The sequence below is a fragment of the Corythoichthys intestinalis genome, chromosome 4 (genome assembly GCF_030265065.1).
Source record: "Corythoichthys intestinalis isolate RoL2023-P3 chromosome 4, ASM3026506v1, whole genome shotgun sequence".
Taxonomy (NCBI): Eukaryota; Metazoa; Chordata; class Actinopteri; order Syngnathiformes; family Syngnathidae; genus Corythoichthys; species Corythoichthys intestinalis.
Window position 1 is genome coordinate 43,038,419 of NC_080398.1, and position 17,539 is coordinate 43,055,957.

A 17,539-nucleotide genomic window follows, 5' to 3' on the forward strand; every position below is an offset into this window, starting at 1 on the left:
ATATATATAATTCACAGAAAAATATGGCATATTTTATAGATGGTTTGAATTGCGATTAATTGCGATTAATTACGATTAATTAATTTTTAAGCTGTAAGTAACTCGATTAAAAATTTTAATCGTTTGACAGCCCTAGTAAAAAGATGTCAATGTTTTGGAGGTGGGGGGAAACAACACAAATTTTGTTACCAAAAGTCCAACCTGCATCAGTTAGCAAGTTCACACAGTTTAATGTGATGCTAACCTACAAAAATAATGCAGTCAGACCAGCCTTCAAAAGGAACACTGAAGTTAAGCTAGCTTTCCTTCATTTGGATCATTGTTTGCATTATGTGCATTACGGTAATGCAACATGGTGGCTTTAGAGCGCAAGTCCATTTATTTAAAAAAAAACGGGGAGCAATCCAACTTTTATATGACCATACTTTGAATTTACAGGTGTCTATCAATTGGGTTCATATTCGTAAGAAATGTAGCCCTGACCCCCCATTCACCCAATCTGTTTGGTCTTATTAATGTCCTGTCCCCAGCAAAAAGTATACATGCAGGTTATGCTGTTATATTGTCCTACAAATGTTGAGACCAAACCTTCGCCCTTGATTAGAAGTATGTTTGTGTCATGTTTGTCCTCCTACAGAAACCATATCAAAACAAAAATATTAGGGCTGTCAAACGATCAAAATTTTTAATCGAGTTAATTACAGCTTAAAAATTAATTAATCGTAATTAATCCCAATTAATCGCAATTCAAACCATCTATAAAATATGCCATATTTTTCTGTAAATTATATGTATATTCTGTAAAATAAATTGTTGGAATGGAAAGATAAGACACAAGATGGATATATACATTCAACATACAGTACATAAGGACTGTAGTGGGCATTTCACTCTACTGTCATTTAAATCTGTCTATGCTGTTCTCACTCCGAAGCGTCTACTTTTTCCAAAGCTAGACAGCTAGTGAACGACGCCTTAATAATCAGACTTCTTCCTTTTTCATCTGATTTATTAATAAAATGGCCTCAAACCATTGTCCTCTTTAGACCGTAGTGAAACTACATAAAAAAAGTACACAAGCATTACATTAGCAACAACGTTAGCTTAGCACGCTATACAGGTTCACTAAACATAAACAAAAAGCATCTCATACAAAAAAATATAACACTTCGCTTACTAACATAATATGTACATTCTTTACAACAACCATACTTACGGACAAATCTTGTCCAAGGATCATATAAGCACAACATTACAACGTAGGCGTCAGCCCGAGACGTCATGCAGCAATATTGAACTGGCAAGAAAGCAATAAACCATGTCGCAAAGCGACCACAAGAGTTCGCTGTTAGACAGCACAAAAAAAAACCTTGCTGTAAAACTTACCAAAAGGCAGAATACTGTCTGACATGGGACAGTGCGGGACATGTGCTTTAATTGCGTCAAATATTTTAACGTGATTAATTAAAAAAATTAATTACCGCGCGTTAACGCGATAATTTTGACAGCCCTAAAAAATATATTTTCCTCCACCATCTTTTTCCATTTTCAAACATTTTTGAAAAAGGTCCGGGGAGCCACTAGGGCAGTGCTAAAAAGCCACATGGGGCTCTAGAGCTGTGGGTTGCTGACCTCTGTACTAGACGCATGTAAATAGCGTACGAACGAGATGTCACCTTGCTAAACCTACTAATTATGTCCGGAAATAATGTCAATGGTGCCAAATTCACTGGTGAAAATGGGGAAGAACATACAAATTTTCAGTTAAAGAGATGGGTTGAGTGTAGAGGGCTGAAAAAGAGCCGAACTGATGCAATGGGAGCTTTTTATTGACTTTTTTTTTTTTTTTTTTTTAACTAACATTGCCCCTTACACCACTGACAAGGACATTCTCCTGTTTCAACAAGCTATCTTTTACTACCATATGCCCCGTCTGTCTTATATATTATATCCTCTGTCTGACAGTTCTTGGTAATAATGGTAATTTATATTGCAATTTTTGTGTACCGATGGCAAATGCTATTCAGTGACAGCAAACAACACTTCAAATTTTTTCATTAATAACAAATCTTAATTCTATCAATTCATTTACACTTCCCCCTTACAAAGGTTGTTTCTTTACAACAGAAAAGCTAAATGTTAGATCTAGACGGGCTTACTAAAAAAGGGCTAGGCCAAACATGGCTAATTTATTTAAATATCCATATTTTTGGAAAATAAGCCAACATGACTGTTATATGTAAATGTCAGTCAAAGCAGTAGTACCACCTACAAGTATCTGTAAGAGGCCAAAAACTAATATACAGTTGATTCAAAAACAATGTGCCAAACACATCACGCATTTATTCATTTTAACATGCATTTATTCATTTTAAAATTACTGAAATACTGAATTAGCGGTCATTTGATACAGGCATCATCCTCATTTCACTGGGTGTCAATTTCAATTTCTCTTTGTCGGAAAATCACTTGTTTATTTACGCTCAAAGCGGCGACTCCTCAGCAGAAGGAGTTTTGTGTGCTTGAGTTTTCGTGGATCCTGTCGCTTGTCCGTGCCGCCGATGGTGGTCACATTGAACACTTGTAAAGCTTGAAATAAAAACTTGAAGTTATATACAATACTTGTATCCAGCTCGTTACTGTTTTGTTTTTATAAATATACCGCAATGGTTTTGGCACATTCTTTTTGAATCACCTTGTCTATAGACACTCACACACAAAATAAATGTCAAGGACATACATGTTACAGAGTGCAGGACTCAAGTCTCATACTTGAAATTGTACTATTTTATATATTTTTGAGATGTAAAGATTGCATTGCATAGGGAAAGCTGCAGGCATCGATGTATCAGTTGATAAAGGTACTGGAAATAAGCAGATACCCAAACAGGGAGTCCACAAACTGCTCTAGAAATATAATGATTGGAAGAAGTTCCTACCATCCCCACTGTACAAGGATGGCTATGTGTATCATCGGCTGGTGGAATCTCTGCCCACTTTTCCCACAAAGCTGACTCAGACAGAGATGAGGAGGATGACATAACTTCAGTTGTCACCGAAAAGTCCTTGTGTCGTGGCTGGCTGTATGTCGACTCAAACTTTGTTCAGGATATCAAAGAAAGGCAGACTTACAATTGTATAGTATACAAAGCAAATATTGATGCATAAATGAAAAATGAGCACTATGATGTATCAGTCTGTAAGAACGTCATTATTCAGGCATCATCTTTAACATCATCCAGAGTCAGGAGGGTCTCACGCTCAGGTTTCTGATCACTTTGGAGGCACATCAGGACAGGAAGGCCTGGATCCTGATTTGGTTGCTGCATTCTTTCGTATGACGTTTTCAATCATGGACTGCCACGTGTAACTGTCTTATACAGTCTGACAGCCAACATCCACCTTCACTTTTGAATATATGTAGCAGAGTTGCAGAGCTGTTTGAGTCCCTACAGAGGTAACCTGACAGAAAAACAAAGATACATGTACCTTAATACTGGTACAAATTTATAGACCTACAAATGTACTTGATAAATTTGAATTTAAGTGGACTAGACAAGGAATTAGCTTGAAATATGCTTTTTCTGTTTTTTCTTTAATAACAAAGCATATTTCAAGCTAATGCTTTATCTAGTCCACATAATTGCAAATGAAATATGCTTTTTTAATTACTGATGTTTTATGAATAACTTCAGTGGCCATAACATTTGTGATTACTGAAATGTATAGTGCTTTACTACTAGACATGTGCCGATTACCGGTTTAATGGTATACCATGTAATGAAACGTCAAGGTTTCAAAACACGAAAATTTTCCATCATACCGTCCCTAAGCTATTATCGGTAGCTATTTTTTATGTCGCACAAATGCATGGAGAAATCCCTTGCTTGCAGCTGTAAGGCTCAACACTCCCCCACTGGTTGTTGCTCAGTGTCAGTGAGTCATCTGTGCTACACGATGGCTGTAGGAGGTGAAACTCCTGAACTTTTTCCCCCATCGAAGACAACGAAATTGCTGGTTTGGGAATACTTCGGCTACAAAAAAGTTACAGACGGTAGCAGCTTAAGAGGAGGGCCAATCGGCATGTAAAACATGTTTTCGGAGGGTGGCTGCTGAGGAGGCAATATCTCCACTATGATTTCACATTTATACAAAATTAAAAGTTAGTAAACACTACAGCTGGGAGTCTTGGGGCACCTAACGATTCGATTACGATTCAGAGGCTACGATTCGATTATAAATCGATTATTGATGCACCCTACGCCCGCTTTTAATGTTTCGTCCATTAGTTCCAAAATATTTCAAAAATCCTCTCTGGCTAAATCAAACTACTATTTCAGTATCAAGTTAACAGTTCAAAATAGTAAATATAATACTCAAGTCCCCATGCTGTATCAGCAGCTTTAAACTACATTGAATTAATTTAATGTTGTGAATCAACCGTTAAAGTTGTTAAAATTTCTCCCGTGATTCCATTATTTCCCTTCTGTGTACTTTCTACACGTCAAAGTTTTAAAACTGTTTCATCATTTAAAGATAGACTCAAGTCAATATTTTGCCAATTTAGGAGTATTTTAGATAAAAAGTTAATTCGGTTCGCTTCAACAAAGACTTGTAGAGAAGTCTACTGCTTTAAAATTGCGGCTGTTTACTAACGCCGGCCAAGTCTGTCATTTTGCATCTAGTTCTCTAATACATGTTTCTAACACCGCAGTCGATTTGCATCTAGTTCCACATATATGTGATATCTACTGTAGCCGTATGTTTGTAGCAACTAACAACTGGGCGTTGTTTGTACCGGCTGTCAGCCGCAGTCAGGTATGATTGTTATTTTATCAAGCTGCATGAGTTGAACATGATATTTACTCTCGGTCCGTTCTTCATTGCGCCACGAAGAACGCGCCGACTGTGTTATAGTTCCGCTTTACCTGGTATAATTCAAATAGGAAATTAGGATGTTTGTGAATCGTTCTCGAATCTTCCACGGCGGAATCGTGACGGTCTAAGAATCGGAAATTTCGCACGCCTCTAGTGTTTAGTGTGTCTAGCGGTGGAAAGCGTGTTTTTTTTTTCTCTCTCTGGCAACAGTCTGTGTTGAGAAAGAGTGTGTGTGTATAATGTAAACATGATACGAGTCATACACATGTGCTTTTTATGGAAAATATTTCAATTACTTTTGTTCTGATCGTAATAATGTTGAGCTGTGGCTGTGGATTTAGACTCACTTAAAGGACTGCATTTATTTTAATTTTATTTAGAATATTTTTTAATGTATTTTAACATTATACTTATCTTCCAATTTGCTAAACTTTTTGAAAAATAAAATTCCTGTTCAATGGAGAAAAAAAAAGTTTTTTTTTTTAAAACCCAGATATTTCAAAGTAACACATTTTAGAGCTATAATTGTAATACGGTGAAACTGTGATATTCATGCTTAAGGTTATCATACCGTCAGAATATCATACCGGCACATAACTATGAATCACTACACCTTATTCTGATGTTATTAAACATGAGGTCGTTGTAAAAGTGTATATTAAGAGGGCCAATTTATTAATACTCCCGATTTGTTGTTTGATAGAAAAAATATTCAAACATTAAAATAGAGTAACTCCGCTTACTGTAAAGTATGACAATCAGATTTACATTACATAAACAAACATTATCTTTGTACACTTACTCTATTTCCTTTTGCGTTAGTAACAACAGGAGGTGACATCATATCTGCTGCGTCGAGATCAGTATTTACCAACACTTTCCTTCTTTTTGGCCCTGAAATGCGTTCGAATGGCTGTGGCGTTGGTGGTACCCTCTCGCGACTGACAATATGTTCAATCTGCAACAATAAACCAAAATTCTTTACAAAACTCCACAAAAACCCTGCTAACTCATCCTGATAATAACTTCTCAAACATGTCACTGTAGGTGAGGCATTAGTTCTCAATAACCAATTCTTTAAAAAAGGAGCTGGATGAGGCAGCTAAAGGCAGTGGATCTCTCATCAGCTGGGTGAAGAGCACAATAGGTAAGAATAACACAGTTTGCCAGGATATTCAGGTATAAAATCCAACAATTATAAACACAATTACAATGTTACTGTTCTATAACATTTTATGTCATTACTTTACTAATTTTTAGGTGCTAGAGTTGTCAAATATGGATAAAAATGAAATAATAGTTTTGAGAAACCTGTGCTGATGGCGGCTCAGTGAACATCTGATGTGGTTTGTTCTCAGATGAACAATACATTAAGGAAGTTTTGATATTGAGGTTGAAGGAAGAAAAGAGGCAACGTCTGACCGAGTCACAGCCAGAAAGCGTTGATGACAGTGTTAATTTCTATTCACTATTTCCCCTTCACAATTAAAATATGTCCAGTCACAGCCAGTTACACTGTAAAGTTGGTTAAACTGTAAGTTATGTTGGTGTATTAAATTCTTGTTCATGTGCCCCTTTTGATCTGTGAGCACCTGCCCCTCCATCGATCTCTGCACGGCCCTGTCGCTTACTGTAATATTTATATGACAATCAGATTTACATTGCATCATCAAACAATATCTTTTAACGCTTACTCTATTTTCTTCTGTGTTAGTAACATCTGGAGGTGATATCATTTTGAGATCCAACAAGATGTTTGCTGCATTGAGAACAGTATTTGCAGAGTCCTCCATTTTTTTCCTTTTCGACTAAATAAAAACAATTGTTCATAAATATCACGATTGATGTGTGAGACAATCTGACTGTTGGCAACGCAGGTCAGAACAACAGTGGCAGTCAGATATCATTTAATGTATTTCAGATCATTTGTTGACAGAAGAAGCACGGCAAAACGCCAAGCTAAAATTTATACAAGTTTCCGTTAAGTTTAACTGATAAGTACACCATTTTGTCAAACAAGGTTCCCACTACAGGCATGAAAATGGGTCAGGGGTTAAAAAGGTGAGAAGGGTGTGGAGGAAATATGCTCCGGCGTTCTGCCAAAATTCTGCCTACATGAGGCGAATTTGACAATTTTAATTTTTCACATAAGGCTTAATATTCGACTTAGCGGGGGTTTATTTATTTGAAGGAGTTGATTTCAACCACCATTGACTCGCGCTAGCTTAGCCACTCCGGAGCCCTGAAACTAACAAAAAACTGGCAAACTGCACAGAATTTGTTCAAATCAACTCCAACGACTTATTAAACCCCGGCTAACTCAAAGATTAAGCCTAATGTAAAAAATTCTGAACTTCCCCTTTAAAATAAAGACCATTGAATATGGCCATTAAAATGTTGTCTATAAAAGTTTTGGAGCAATAAAATAAACAACAAAAATGAATGACATGAACAAGAATCCTTCAAACTATTTCATAATGGGTACAAATTATTTTTCGAACAGATCATGTGACTATAGCACCTTAAGAGACAGCCGTTTGCATTGCTTAGCCAAAACTACAGCTGAGGAGGCAAGATGGATATTTAGAATTTTTTTAAACCTAAGCTTTCAAAACCTTCAACAACAACTGAGCTTGAACCGAGGATTGAGCACGAGCGTGTTACCTGTTGTGCTGTAATTCCAAGTGGTGCTTGAATTGGATGCTTATAGCGGTCGACAGTCTTTTTGAGCCAGCGCAAAGTTCGCAGCGATATCTTTGTCATCTTTACTGGACAAAAATGTGAAGTAATGGCTGTGTTTCCAGTGTGCAAATGCAGCCGTTTGTAGTATATCTCCTGCCTATTTCATTGCATCCTGGCGAGGTAGCAAGGCTATGTTGTTTTGGCCGCAAACTCGCAGCGCTCACGGCTCACGCATCATGGTAATACACGTGATCCTTTTTTTTCCCATCCCCGATTAGAAAATGTGACATGTGATGTCACTCCCATGACTACAGTATTCTTCATTCTACACACATTATTGGGCAATAACAAAATAGTAATGTACAGGCATCAAGGAAAGTAATTTTACTCAGAACACTGATTTAGAAATATGAACGCGTTAGATTGTTCCTTACTAAAAGAAAGTAATCAGATTACAGTTACGCATTACTCACATAACGCGTTACTGACAACACTGCTTTTATATTACCGTTAAATACACAAGCTTGACGCTACCTTAACGGGAGCTTTTTTTTCACCGGACGCTCTGGCAGTGTTCAACGCAAGCTGCAACAAACGGCAGTAACTTTGTCATACCGCAAAATATGAAAATGATTAAAACCATTATTCACCAAATTCAATATGCTGGCAAATGCATTCATCTAAAAAACATTGGGAGTGAGACTTCACCTCGTCCAGCGAACGTGAATTTGTGCTTAGGACAAGATCATCTGTCGCAATTAGCGATCTTTGACGCTCTTTTTTTTTCCTCCCCGCATACAAACTTGTTTCTCTCTTAGCGGCTGTGATTAACCTCAATGAAGTTGCTCTCCTAGCTAAGCCTTACCTATCATTCGTCTTTGTAAGTTTTTAGTAACTTTGTGTCTTGAACTTGAAAGGGAAATGTGTGTTTTGTTTTTGGCGAACTTTTTCATGAAGCTAAACTGTCGAAGCTACTCAGACGGGGAAAAATACGATTGAACAACGTTTTATATGTATTCATTTGGTATATTTCAGTTACCACGATTTGAGAGATCAATAAATTGAAGAATTTACGCCTTGTGTTTGGAGTGTTTGTTTTTGGGTTTGCTGGAATAGCGTCACTGACACACCCAGCATCAAACAGGGGAAGTGGTTTGGCGCTGATTTTCGACACATGAAAAATAACGAATACGTACTACTGTATGACGGAAAATTGTAGTGGTTTTGTAACCGCGACGTTTTCATAGCATGGTAAACCGTGAAGGTAACCGGCGCATGCCTACACCCGACCCCCCCCTAAAAGTTTTCTCCTCGGATCTACACGATTCACGTAGGTCATCCTTTTTGACTTCAAAACGGCGAATTTCGCCGAAAGGTGAGAGATTTTCATGCCTGCCACTAGTTTTGTGCCATCTAAAAGGAGGATGTTACCTTCCTTGATAAGCTTGTGGTTGTTTGCTGTGCTCTTACAAACATTAGCCCAAGTGTTGTTGTGAAAAGTCAATATAGTAAAATGTGAATACCAAAACATGATTTTAACAAGTTCTCAAACTGTTATTGCTTGTTGTTTACTTCAGCTCTCCATAATAAACAGGTGCAACAATTACTGGGTGATATGATTTTAATGATTTAAACATCATGTTGTTTTATGTTCCATAGCAAAAAATATTGAGACTGCTGTAAAAGAAAGTGAGCTTGTCTGCATTTTTGTTTGTTTACATAGCATGTACCGGTAAATATTTTTATGGTGTTTGCACTGCTTTTTTTTTTTTATGTACTTGTGTTTTACCTCATCTTTTAGGGATGCTCTTTGACGGCGCTTCAAGGGCTGACACCTGCCAGGAACTGTAATGCATTAAGAAATAAAATAAAATTACTTCAAGATCCTGTATAACTTTCATGCATGATAATCGTGTACCTGTTTGAGATCTCCGTGATGCGCTCTTAAATCCATTCACCTTACACCCAGAGCCAGTATTGGATTTATCTTCTTTCTCCGGGAAGATGGAGGGTACATAATCTGGGTGGGTCTCCATGTTGACTTTAGCACCTAGAAAAAAAAAAGTGACGATTTTTAATTGGGGACCACAACAATGACTTGCAATAATACGTGGAATGTACTGGGTGGAACTGAGAAAATTGGCAGTATATACGAAGTGATTATTTCTGCCATACCCGGTGTTCTGCCAAAATCTGCTACATCGGCGAAAAGTCCTACATTGGTCGAATTTGACACCTAAAGTACTACCCTGCGCTCTAAACTTGTTTTGTTTGGATGCATACAGGAATAACGTACTAAAAAACTGCCTGCAGAAAATACTTAAATGTAGTTATATCAAATTAGGACGGTTCAAATACGCTACATGACTAATGTGGTCAACTGCTTCAAAGCTAACACAAAAAAAAAACACATTGGTTAAAAGTATGAGAAGGTAATACATGCAAAAAGTATCTTTGAGGCTATGAAAAGGTTCTAAATAAAAACAAAAATAGTGAGTACTCGCCGCTTCTAACCGATGTGCGCATGCGCAAGCGCGCTGAGCATTGTGTAGGATGTTTGGCCGCGTAGTAAGGAATGGCCGAACACCGGTAATTTATGGGGAGAGATTTGTCTTAAAAAATATTCTCACAAATACTTTCGCGATTCACACAAATCTTTTGGAGATGCACAAATATATCCGTGAGTTTCACATGTGTTTTTGTAATCCACAAATATATTCTCGAAATGTTTTTTTTATGTTATGCGTGCACTCATCATGAATTATTGTTTGCAAACATTCTAATTGTATTTGTGAATCAGCGGCCGCGTGCATTTATTTTTGAGACAAACATAACAAGAAACGGTCAAATTTTCTCACACAAGCGCATTCGCGATTCACACACGTATTTTTCAGCTCCACAAATACGTCCGCGTTTTTCTAATGTGTTTTTTAAATCCACAAATACTTCCACAAATTTCGCATGTTTTTTAATGATGTGCGTGAAATTATCATGACTTGACATTTTTTAAGTATTAAATTTTGCTTGTGAATTGCTGGAGCTGTTTTTTTTTAACCGCGAACACGCGCATTTCTTTTTGAGACAAACGTCTCTCGATGTTTCACCAAGATTTTCTCACACACAGTAAACCGAGAATTTTCACGTGTCTCAAATACCCTCCGCCTCAATCCGATAGGTGGCAGTATTGAGCGCATAGAAAGGTCAAAAGTGCCCATCAACAGAGATGGTGAATGGTGTTATACTTATATAGCGCTTTTCCACCTTTCAAGGCGCTCAAAGCGCTTTACACTACATCGCCATCTACCTACAGGTGACGCAGCACCAGGAGCAATGTGGGGTTCAGTATCTTGCTCAAGGATACTTAGGCGAGTTCATCAGGGCAGAGAATTGCACAACCTCTGAGTTGGGGGACAACTACTATAGACCCCACTCACCAACGTCACACAATGACGTGTCGCTGTATCCGGCCACCATATTGTCCGTCATTGTTTATCCGTATTCTCAATGGTTTCGATTTGTCGTGCAATTTATAGTGCAATTCATGGAAGCCCCGGTGCTTTCAGACGCTGTAAACTCATTGGATGCGTTGCATAAAAGGCGTTATGTGGAAAAGCTTCAGTCTATCCATTCGCCAGATCCATGTTTGATGCCTAAATCGATATTTTTCGACCCGCTGTCTTCGTCGTCTCTGCCTGACATCTGCTACCCTGATATCTACAACTTTCTTGTCCACACAAAATCAGCCTATTCTCACGAAAGTTTGAAAAACTTTAAGAGCAGCACTCTAAGCAACATTACCCCATGTGACCCTTCCAATTTTTTAAAATGGTGACAATCAATAAAAAAAAAAAAATTGACTGCGACGCTTCAAGGATAGGTGGATATTGGACTATTTCTTCAATAAAATACGCAACTGTGTCTGCCTCATTTGCAAAGAGACAGTCGCTGTTTTCAAAGAGTTCGATGTGAGGCGATATTACCAAACAAGACACGCTGACATGTACGACAAGAAGGAAGATACGCAATGAGAAATTAAAGCAACTTGAAGCTAATTTAATTTCACAGCAGCAGTATTTCGCAAGAGCCCGAGGGTCGAAAGAGAATGCCACAAAGGCGAGATTGTTGAAATTATGAATTTAAAAAAATAATAATAAAGCAAATGTGACACACAGAAGGGCTTGCTAAAATTTCTTTAAATGTATTGTTCTATGTAAATCAGCCCAGGTATCCCCCCCCACACATTTTTACCACACAAAATCTGGCCCCCTTTGCAAAAAGTTTGGACACCCCTGTTTAACTGATGATCCATAGACGAGGCCAGCTTTTTTCACTTGTTACCAGCTAAATATTATTTAAAAAATAATGATGGTGGAAGAAATAAGCATCTTGAATTTGAAACTGTATGTTGTCGGCGATTAGCCTCGCAATGGTCTTAATTGTGGTTGTCATCCCAAAACCCTCTAAATATATATTAAATGCATCTTACCAGGTATAAAATGACTACTACATAATCTGTGGTGATCGTTTGGTGCCCAGTTTTCTCATCGAATTGCAGCAGTCCATCTCGCTCTCCTCTCTGGGTCTCTTGGAATATGGTAGAACTTCAAGTCTCTCCGTCCATCTTCTCTGTTACTGAAACCAACCGCCACACACGCCTTCACCATTTTGATTATTAATGTTAACGAGCAGAAAAACACGCCATAATAGGAGGAATTTACGTAGCGGTAATGCGTAAACACCACGAGCTGACGGACAATATGGTGCGGAGGCGTGTTTTTTTTTTTTTTTTTTTTTTTTTTTTTTTTTTTTTAAATAATTTAAGTTTTTATTTTTTTTTCCGACTCACAAATAATACACAGTACTTTGTACTTACAATAGTGAATAAAGATCGTCCATTTCTCGATTCATTGCTTTTCCTCTTAAAGGAAACGAGAAAAAAATAACACAATAACAATATGGTGCGGAGGCGTGGTTTTGACGCCATGTGAGTGGGATCTATTGAATCCTGAAGGAATCGCATCATCAACAATACTAACTGGTAACTGAAAATAATCCCAAAACTCCGCGTAAAACATAGGTGGCATTAAAAAGTTGTGACACAAAAAGTGTCTTCTGCCTCTAATTGTCCAAGAATAAAGATTTGTTTTTGCAAAGAATTCAATGAGCCATGACCCGGAAGACAATGCCTTGCTGAAGAAAAACATCGTTTTCCGGGTCAAGGCTCATTGTAAAAGCGAACTCGGAGGAAAAAAAATATTGAGCGTATTTTGTTTTTCGACTTCAGTTCAATAAATTGACATGGTAAAAACGGATTCAGGCTCGTTTTTCATTTTTATTTTCCCAAATTATATGGAAAAACAAACGGCCTAAAGGTACACGGACAGTCTTGATTAGAGCTGGGAATCTTTGGGCACCTAACGATTCGATTACGATTACGATTCAGAGGCTCCGATTCGATTGTAAAACGATTATTGATGCACCCCACTCCTCTTTTTTTTTTTTTTTTTTTAAATTTGTTTTGTACATTAGTTCCAAAATTATTCAAAAATCCTCTCAGGCTAAACCAAACTACTATTTCAGTATCAAGTTAACATATAGCAGTAAACAAATATACAAAAATAACAGTAAATAAAAAACTCCAGTCCCCATTCTATATCAGCAGCTTTAAACTACTTTCAATTAATTTAATGTTGTGAATCAACCGAAAGTTGTTAAAATTGCTCCTGTTATTCCATAATTTCTCTTTTGTCTACTTTCAACATGTAAAAGTTTTAAAACTATTTTAAAGATAGATTCAAGTCAATATTTTACCGATTTAGGAGTATTTTAGATAAAAAGTTAATTAGGTTCCCTTGGAAGGTTCGCAACAACAGCCTTGCAGGGAAGTGTACTGCTTTAAGATGGCGGCCGTTACTAACGCCCGCATCTAGTTTTTTGTAGATGTGCTGGTAACGATATTGAAGCTACAATGCATCTAGTCCTATATAAATGATATCTACCGTAACATAATGTGGCTTGTAGCAGCTTTTCGGCAGCAGTCAGGTATGTTTTTTTTTTTTTTTTTTTTATCTCGTGGCATGAGTTGAGCTAGAGCCGTGAGTTGAGCATTGTCGTTACCCGAGGGGCCGGGTAATGAGAAGCATGATGTTTAGCTACTCTCGCTCCGTCCCTAATTGCGTACCGAAGACCGCGTGGTGCGCTGAGTGTGTCGTACTTCTGCTTTACTTGGCATATTTCAATAATCGGAATTTGGATGTTTGTGAATCGTTCTCGAATCTTCCACGGCCGAATTGCGAATAATCTAAGAATCGGAAATTTTGCACACTTCTAGTCTTGATAGTTCTTGAAGTTTGGGAATCATACTTTTATAGTCTATGCGCTCAATACTGCCACCTATCGGGCGGAGGTGGAGGTTATTTGAGCCACATGTGAAAATTCTCGGCTTTCTTACTGTGTGTGAGAAAATCTTGGTCGAACATCGAGTGACGTTTGACTCAAAAAGAAATGCGCGTGTTCGCTGTTAAAAAACACAGCTCCAGCAATTCACAAGCAAAATTGAATACTTAAAAAATGTCAAGTCATGGTAATTGCACGCACATCATTGAAAAACACATGTGAAATTTGTGGAAGTATTTGTGGATTTGAAAAACACGTGGAAAACGCGGACGTATTTGTGGATCTGAAAATCTCGTGTGAAAATCACTAATGTATTTGTGAGAATTGCGAATGTATTTGTGAATTTGAAAAACACATGTGTGAATCGTGAATGCACTTGTGTGAGAAAATTTGACCGTTTCTTGCTATGTTTGTCTCAAAAATAAATGCACGCCGCCGCTGATTCACAAATACAATTCGAATGTTTGCAAAAAATAATTCATGATGAGTGCACGCACAACATAAAAAAAAAACACGTGAATTTCGAGGATATATTTGTGGATTACAAAAACACATGTGAAACTCACGGATATATTTGTGGATCTCGAAAATACATGTGAAAATCTTGGATATATTTGTGCATCTCCAAAAGATATGCGTGAATCGCGAAAGTATTTGTGAGAATATTTTTGAGACAAATCTCTCCCCATAGTAATTCGGCTCCAAGCGTTATTTAGCCATGAACCGTCGTAGTAGAACTAAATGGTGTGTCACAAGGCAAGAACGCAGTGCATGAGCACTTCACGGCAAAATAACCAATTTCCACCAGGCGAATAATATACCGAGTGACCAATCGGAGCAGTTCACGGCAAAAGAAAAATAACGCTTTGCGAGTTGTCGCTTACGGTAATAATAACCACTGCCTAGTCTATTGAATCCTAGCAGCATATTGGGGCAAAACAAATAGATTAAAGTTTACTCACCAGTAATGAAATGTCGGCTGCAAACGTAATTGTGCTTGGAGTTAGGTTCCCACAGGCGAGAATGGTCAACGGAACCGTCTTCTTTTACTGTTGCTCGATTGATAGCTTTTAGCCATTTGCTTCTTCTTCTCTCCTCATGAGGAAGAATGAAGAATTTCAAATGCGGCTCCGAACTCTTCCTTGTTTTACAACCCACCACACAGCAACTTTTAGTCATTCCGACGGAAAAAAAGACCGTATAACACAAAAGTTCAACGCGTTAGTACCACAACGCACGACAGAGCAACTGCTTGTGACTCGTGTTTTGCCCCCTCCTCAATATGGCAACGCTTTGTTGTGGCTGGTGACGTCATTTTGGCTTCGGGAAACGAATGGAGAAAACATCCTTCACATGTGGACGGTCGTAATTTCTAGAGTCGTTTCTACAAGTCCCATAGCAGCAGTGTTTACTAGGCAGGTTTTTTTAGAGCTACCGGCAGAAAATGAGCAGTGTTAGCATGGGTCGTCTGCTAGCTGACTTTTTTCCGGTTTTACGTTGGTGACGTCACGCTGCCTTGCGGTCTACTCGTCAGAGCCGTAAAGAGTCGCGAGTCGCGACACTCTTTGTTCTCGCCGCCGGTGGTCACGTGGTTCATGTAGGGCGTGAGTAGTTCCAAGCAAAAGCAGCGCTGTAGTGGTTTGCAATGGAACTGACAGCGGTAATTGTGACATTTATGGAAAAATTGATAAAACCACGTATCTAAGTACTTGTTTGATTATGTCTTTGCATTATGACATGTATGTAAGTGCTAGTTTTACATTTGAAGTGGTCAGGCGACAACTAAAAACTATGTAAACACTAACGCAGAAGGGTACTTTCCCATGTTGTGAACACACATCATGTTTCTGTTAGCATGAGCACGGGAAATCGACTTTTACATTGAAATGTAGGATGATTTAGATTTTTCTTTTTTCACAACTAGAATACCGTTTTTCCAGAGATTTCCTTGATTCACCTACCTGTGGTAATATATTAAAGAACATATTTTGTTCCAAAGTTTTAAGTGGTAGTTCCAAGTTCGTTTTGTCATATATAAAAACACTTGTTTCCCAAAAAGATTGGGTTTGTGGTCACTTTTAAGCAGGGCTGGCCCAGCCTATACGCATACTATGCAGCTGCTTAGGGCCCCTGACAATTAGGGGGCCCCCAATCTGGCAATTGTTTAATTTATATTCTATTTTGTTTACTACAGTTTGCTTTATCTGACTTTTGTGAGTTTTGATACTTGATTACAGACTTAAAAAAAATAAAAGTTCTTCCTTAACTTCTTTCTTTCCTCTTTTAGAAAAAGGTTTGGCGCTATCTACTGTAAGTACTGACAATCATTTGGGGTGAGAAGTTTGAAGTATGCAGTGCAACAAAATCTGATCAATATACAATATATGGACGTATGGGTTGGATTGCATGTATGAGTTTCACAGTACACGGTGACGAAATGGGCCAAAAATATGGGCCCCTTTGCATTATTTTGCTTAGGGCCCCCAAATGGCCTGGGCCGGCCCTGCTTTTAAGTTTCTATTTTTTTTTTACTTTATACTGCTTACATATATGTTTGTACATTTTTATTTTATAGACTTAGTTTGACGTGAAACACAAAGAAATGACATTTAATAAATAATTCCTTCATAACTTAACTAAATTTTTAATATAGCCTCTAGTTTTAGCAAAATCAAACCTGTACCTCTTTAAAGGCATTTTTCATTTTGGACCCAAGCAACACAAATTGATTTCAAGACAGGAACAACATTTTATGATTTTCCTCAACATGGTGTAATGTATAACAATAACAACTTACTACTAGAGCTGTCAAAAGATTAAAATTTTTAATCGGGTTAATTACAGTTTAAAAATTAATTAATCGTAATTAATCGCAATTCAAACCATCTCTAAAATATGACATATTTTTCTGTAAATTATTGTTGGCATGGAAAGATAAGACACAAGACGGATATATACATTCAACATATGGTACATAAGTAATGTATTTGTTTATTATAACAATAAATCAACAAGATGGCATTAACATTATTAACATTCTCTTAAAGCGATACATGGATAGAAAGACTTGTAGTCCTTAAAAGATAAATCTTAGTACAAGTTATAGAAATGTTATATTAAAACCCATCTTAATGTTTTCGTTTTAATAAAATTTATAAAATTTTCAAACAAAAAATAAACTAGTCGCTCGCCATTGTTGATGTCAATAATTACACCATGCTCACTCACTGTGCTGAAATCCGTAAAATCATTTGGACCCAAGCGCCAGCAGAGGGCGCCAAAATAAAAAAAAAACAAGTAACAAGCGAACATTATACTGCTGTCATTTTAATCTGAGGAGGGCATGTGCGTTAATCGCGAATATTTTAACGTGATTAATTTAAAAAATTAATTACCGCCTGTTAACGCGATAATTTTGACTTCCCTACTTATTATCCTTTGATAAAAGAAAAATATTTTTGAACAATTGGTGAAATTGGAGTCATGGTTCATTGTTTACACCTAAAATATTATAGATTAGTGGCCTGTGATGGTTGGTTGTGCAGCATGGTTTCCCCAAAGAACAAGAGGAACAGAAAAAATG

General features: G+C 37.5%; 2 protein-coding genes across 3 annotated transcripts in view; both read right to left on the reverse strand.

The window, feature by feature from the left end:
• LOC130914430 (acyl-CoA-binding protein homolog) overlaps positions 1–17,539 on the reverse strand; it is a 56,833-nt gene that overhangs the window by 24,958 nt on the left and 14,336 nt on the right. The window lies entirely within an intron of this gene.
• On the reverse strand, positions 888–15,456 carry LOC130914432 (THAP domain-containing protein 11-like). 2 transcript variants are annotated; one of them, XM_057833608.1, is made up of 5 exons: positions 14,919–15,456; positions 9,479–9,610; positions 9,350–9,405; positions 5,681–5,836; positions 891–3,462 (listed from the first exon to the last, which is right to left on the reverse strand). In XM_057833608.1, the coding sequence occupies exons 1-5, from the start codon at positions 15,133–15,135 to the stop codon at positions 3,376–3,378; spliced, it is 648 nt and encodes a 215-aa protein (XP_057689591.1). In that variant the 5' UTR covers positions 15,136–15,456; the 3' UTR covers positions 891–3,375. The 2 variants fall into 2 exon arrangements, with proteins under 2 accessions (XP_057689592.1, XP_057689591.1); XM_057833609.1 differs by lacking the exon at positions 5,681–5,836 and having other exon boundaries at positions 888–3,462.

Excerpts from the sequence above, each read along its gene's own strand:
- LOC130914432 (XM_057833608.1), bottom strand. The coding sequence starts at position 15,135 with ATGACTAAAAGTTGCTGTGTGGTGGGTTGTAAAACAAGGAAGAGTTCG. Across the intron at positions 9,406-9,478 it reads ATCACGGAGATCTCAAACAG|TTCCTGGCAGGTGTCAGCCC; the intron begins GTACACGATTAT and ends AATGCATTACAG. Across the intron at positions 5,837-9,349 it reads GAGCATCCCTAAAAGATGAG|ATTGAACATATTGTCAGTCG; the intron begins GTAAAACACAAG and ends TTATTGTTGCAG.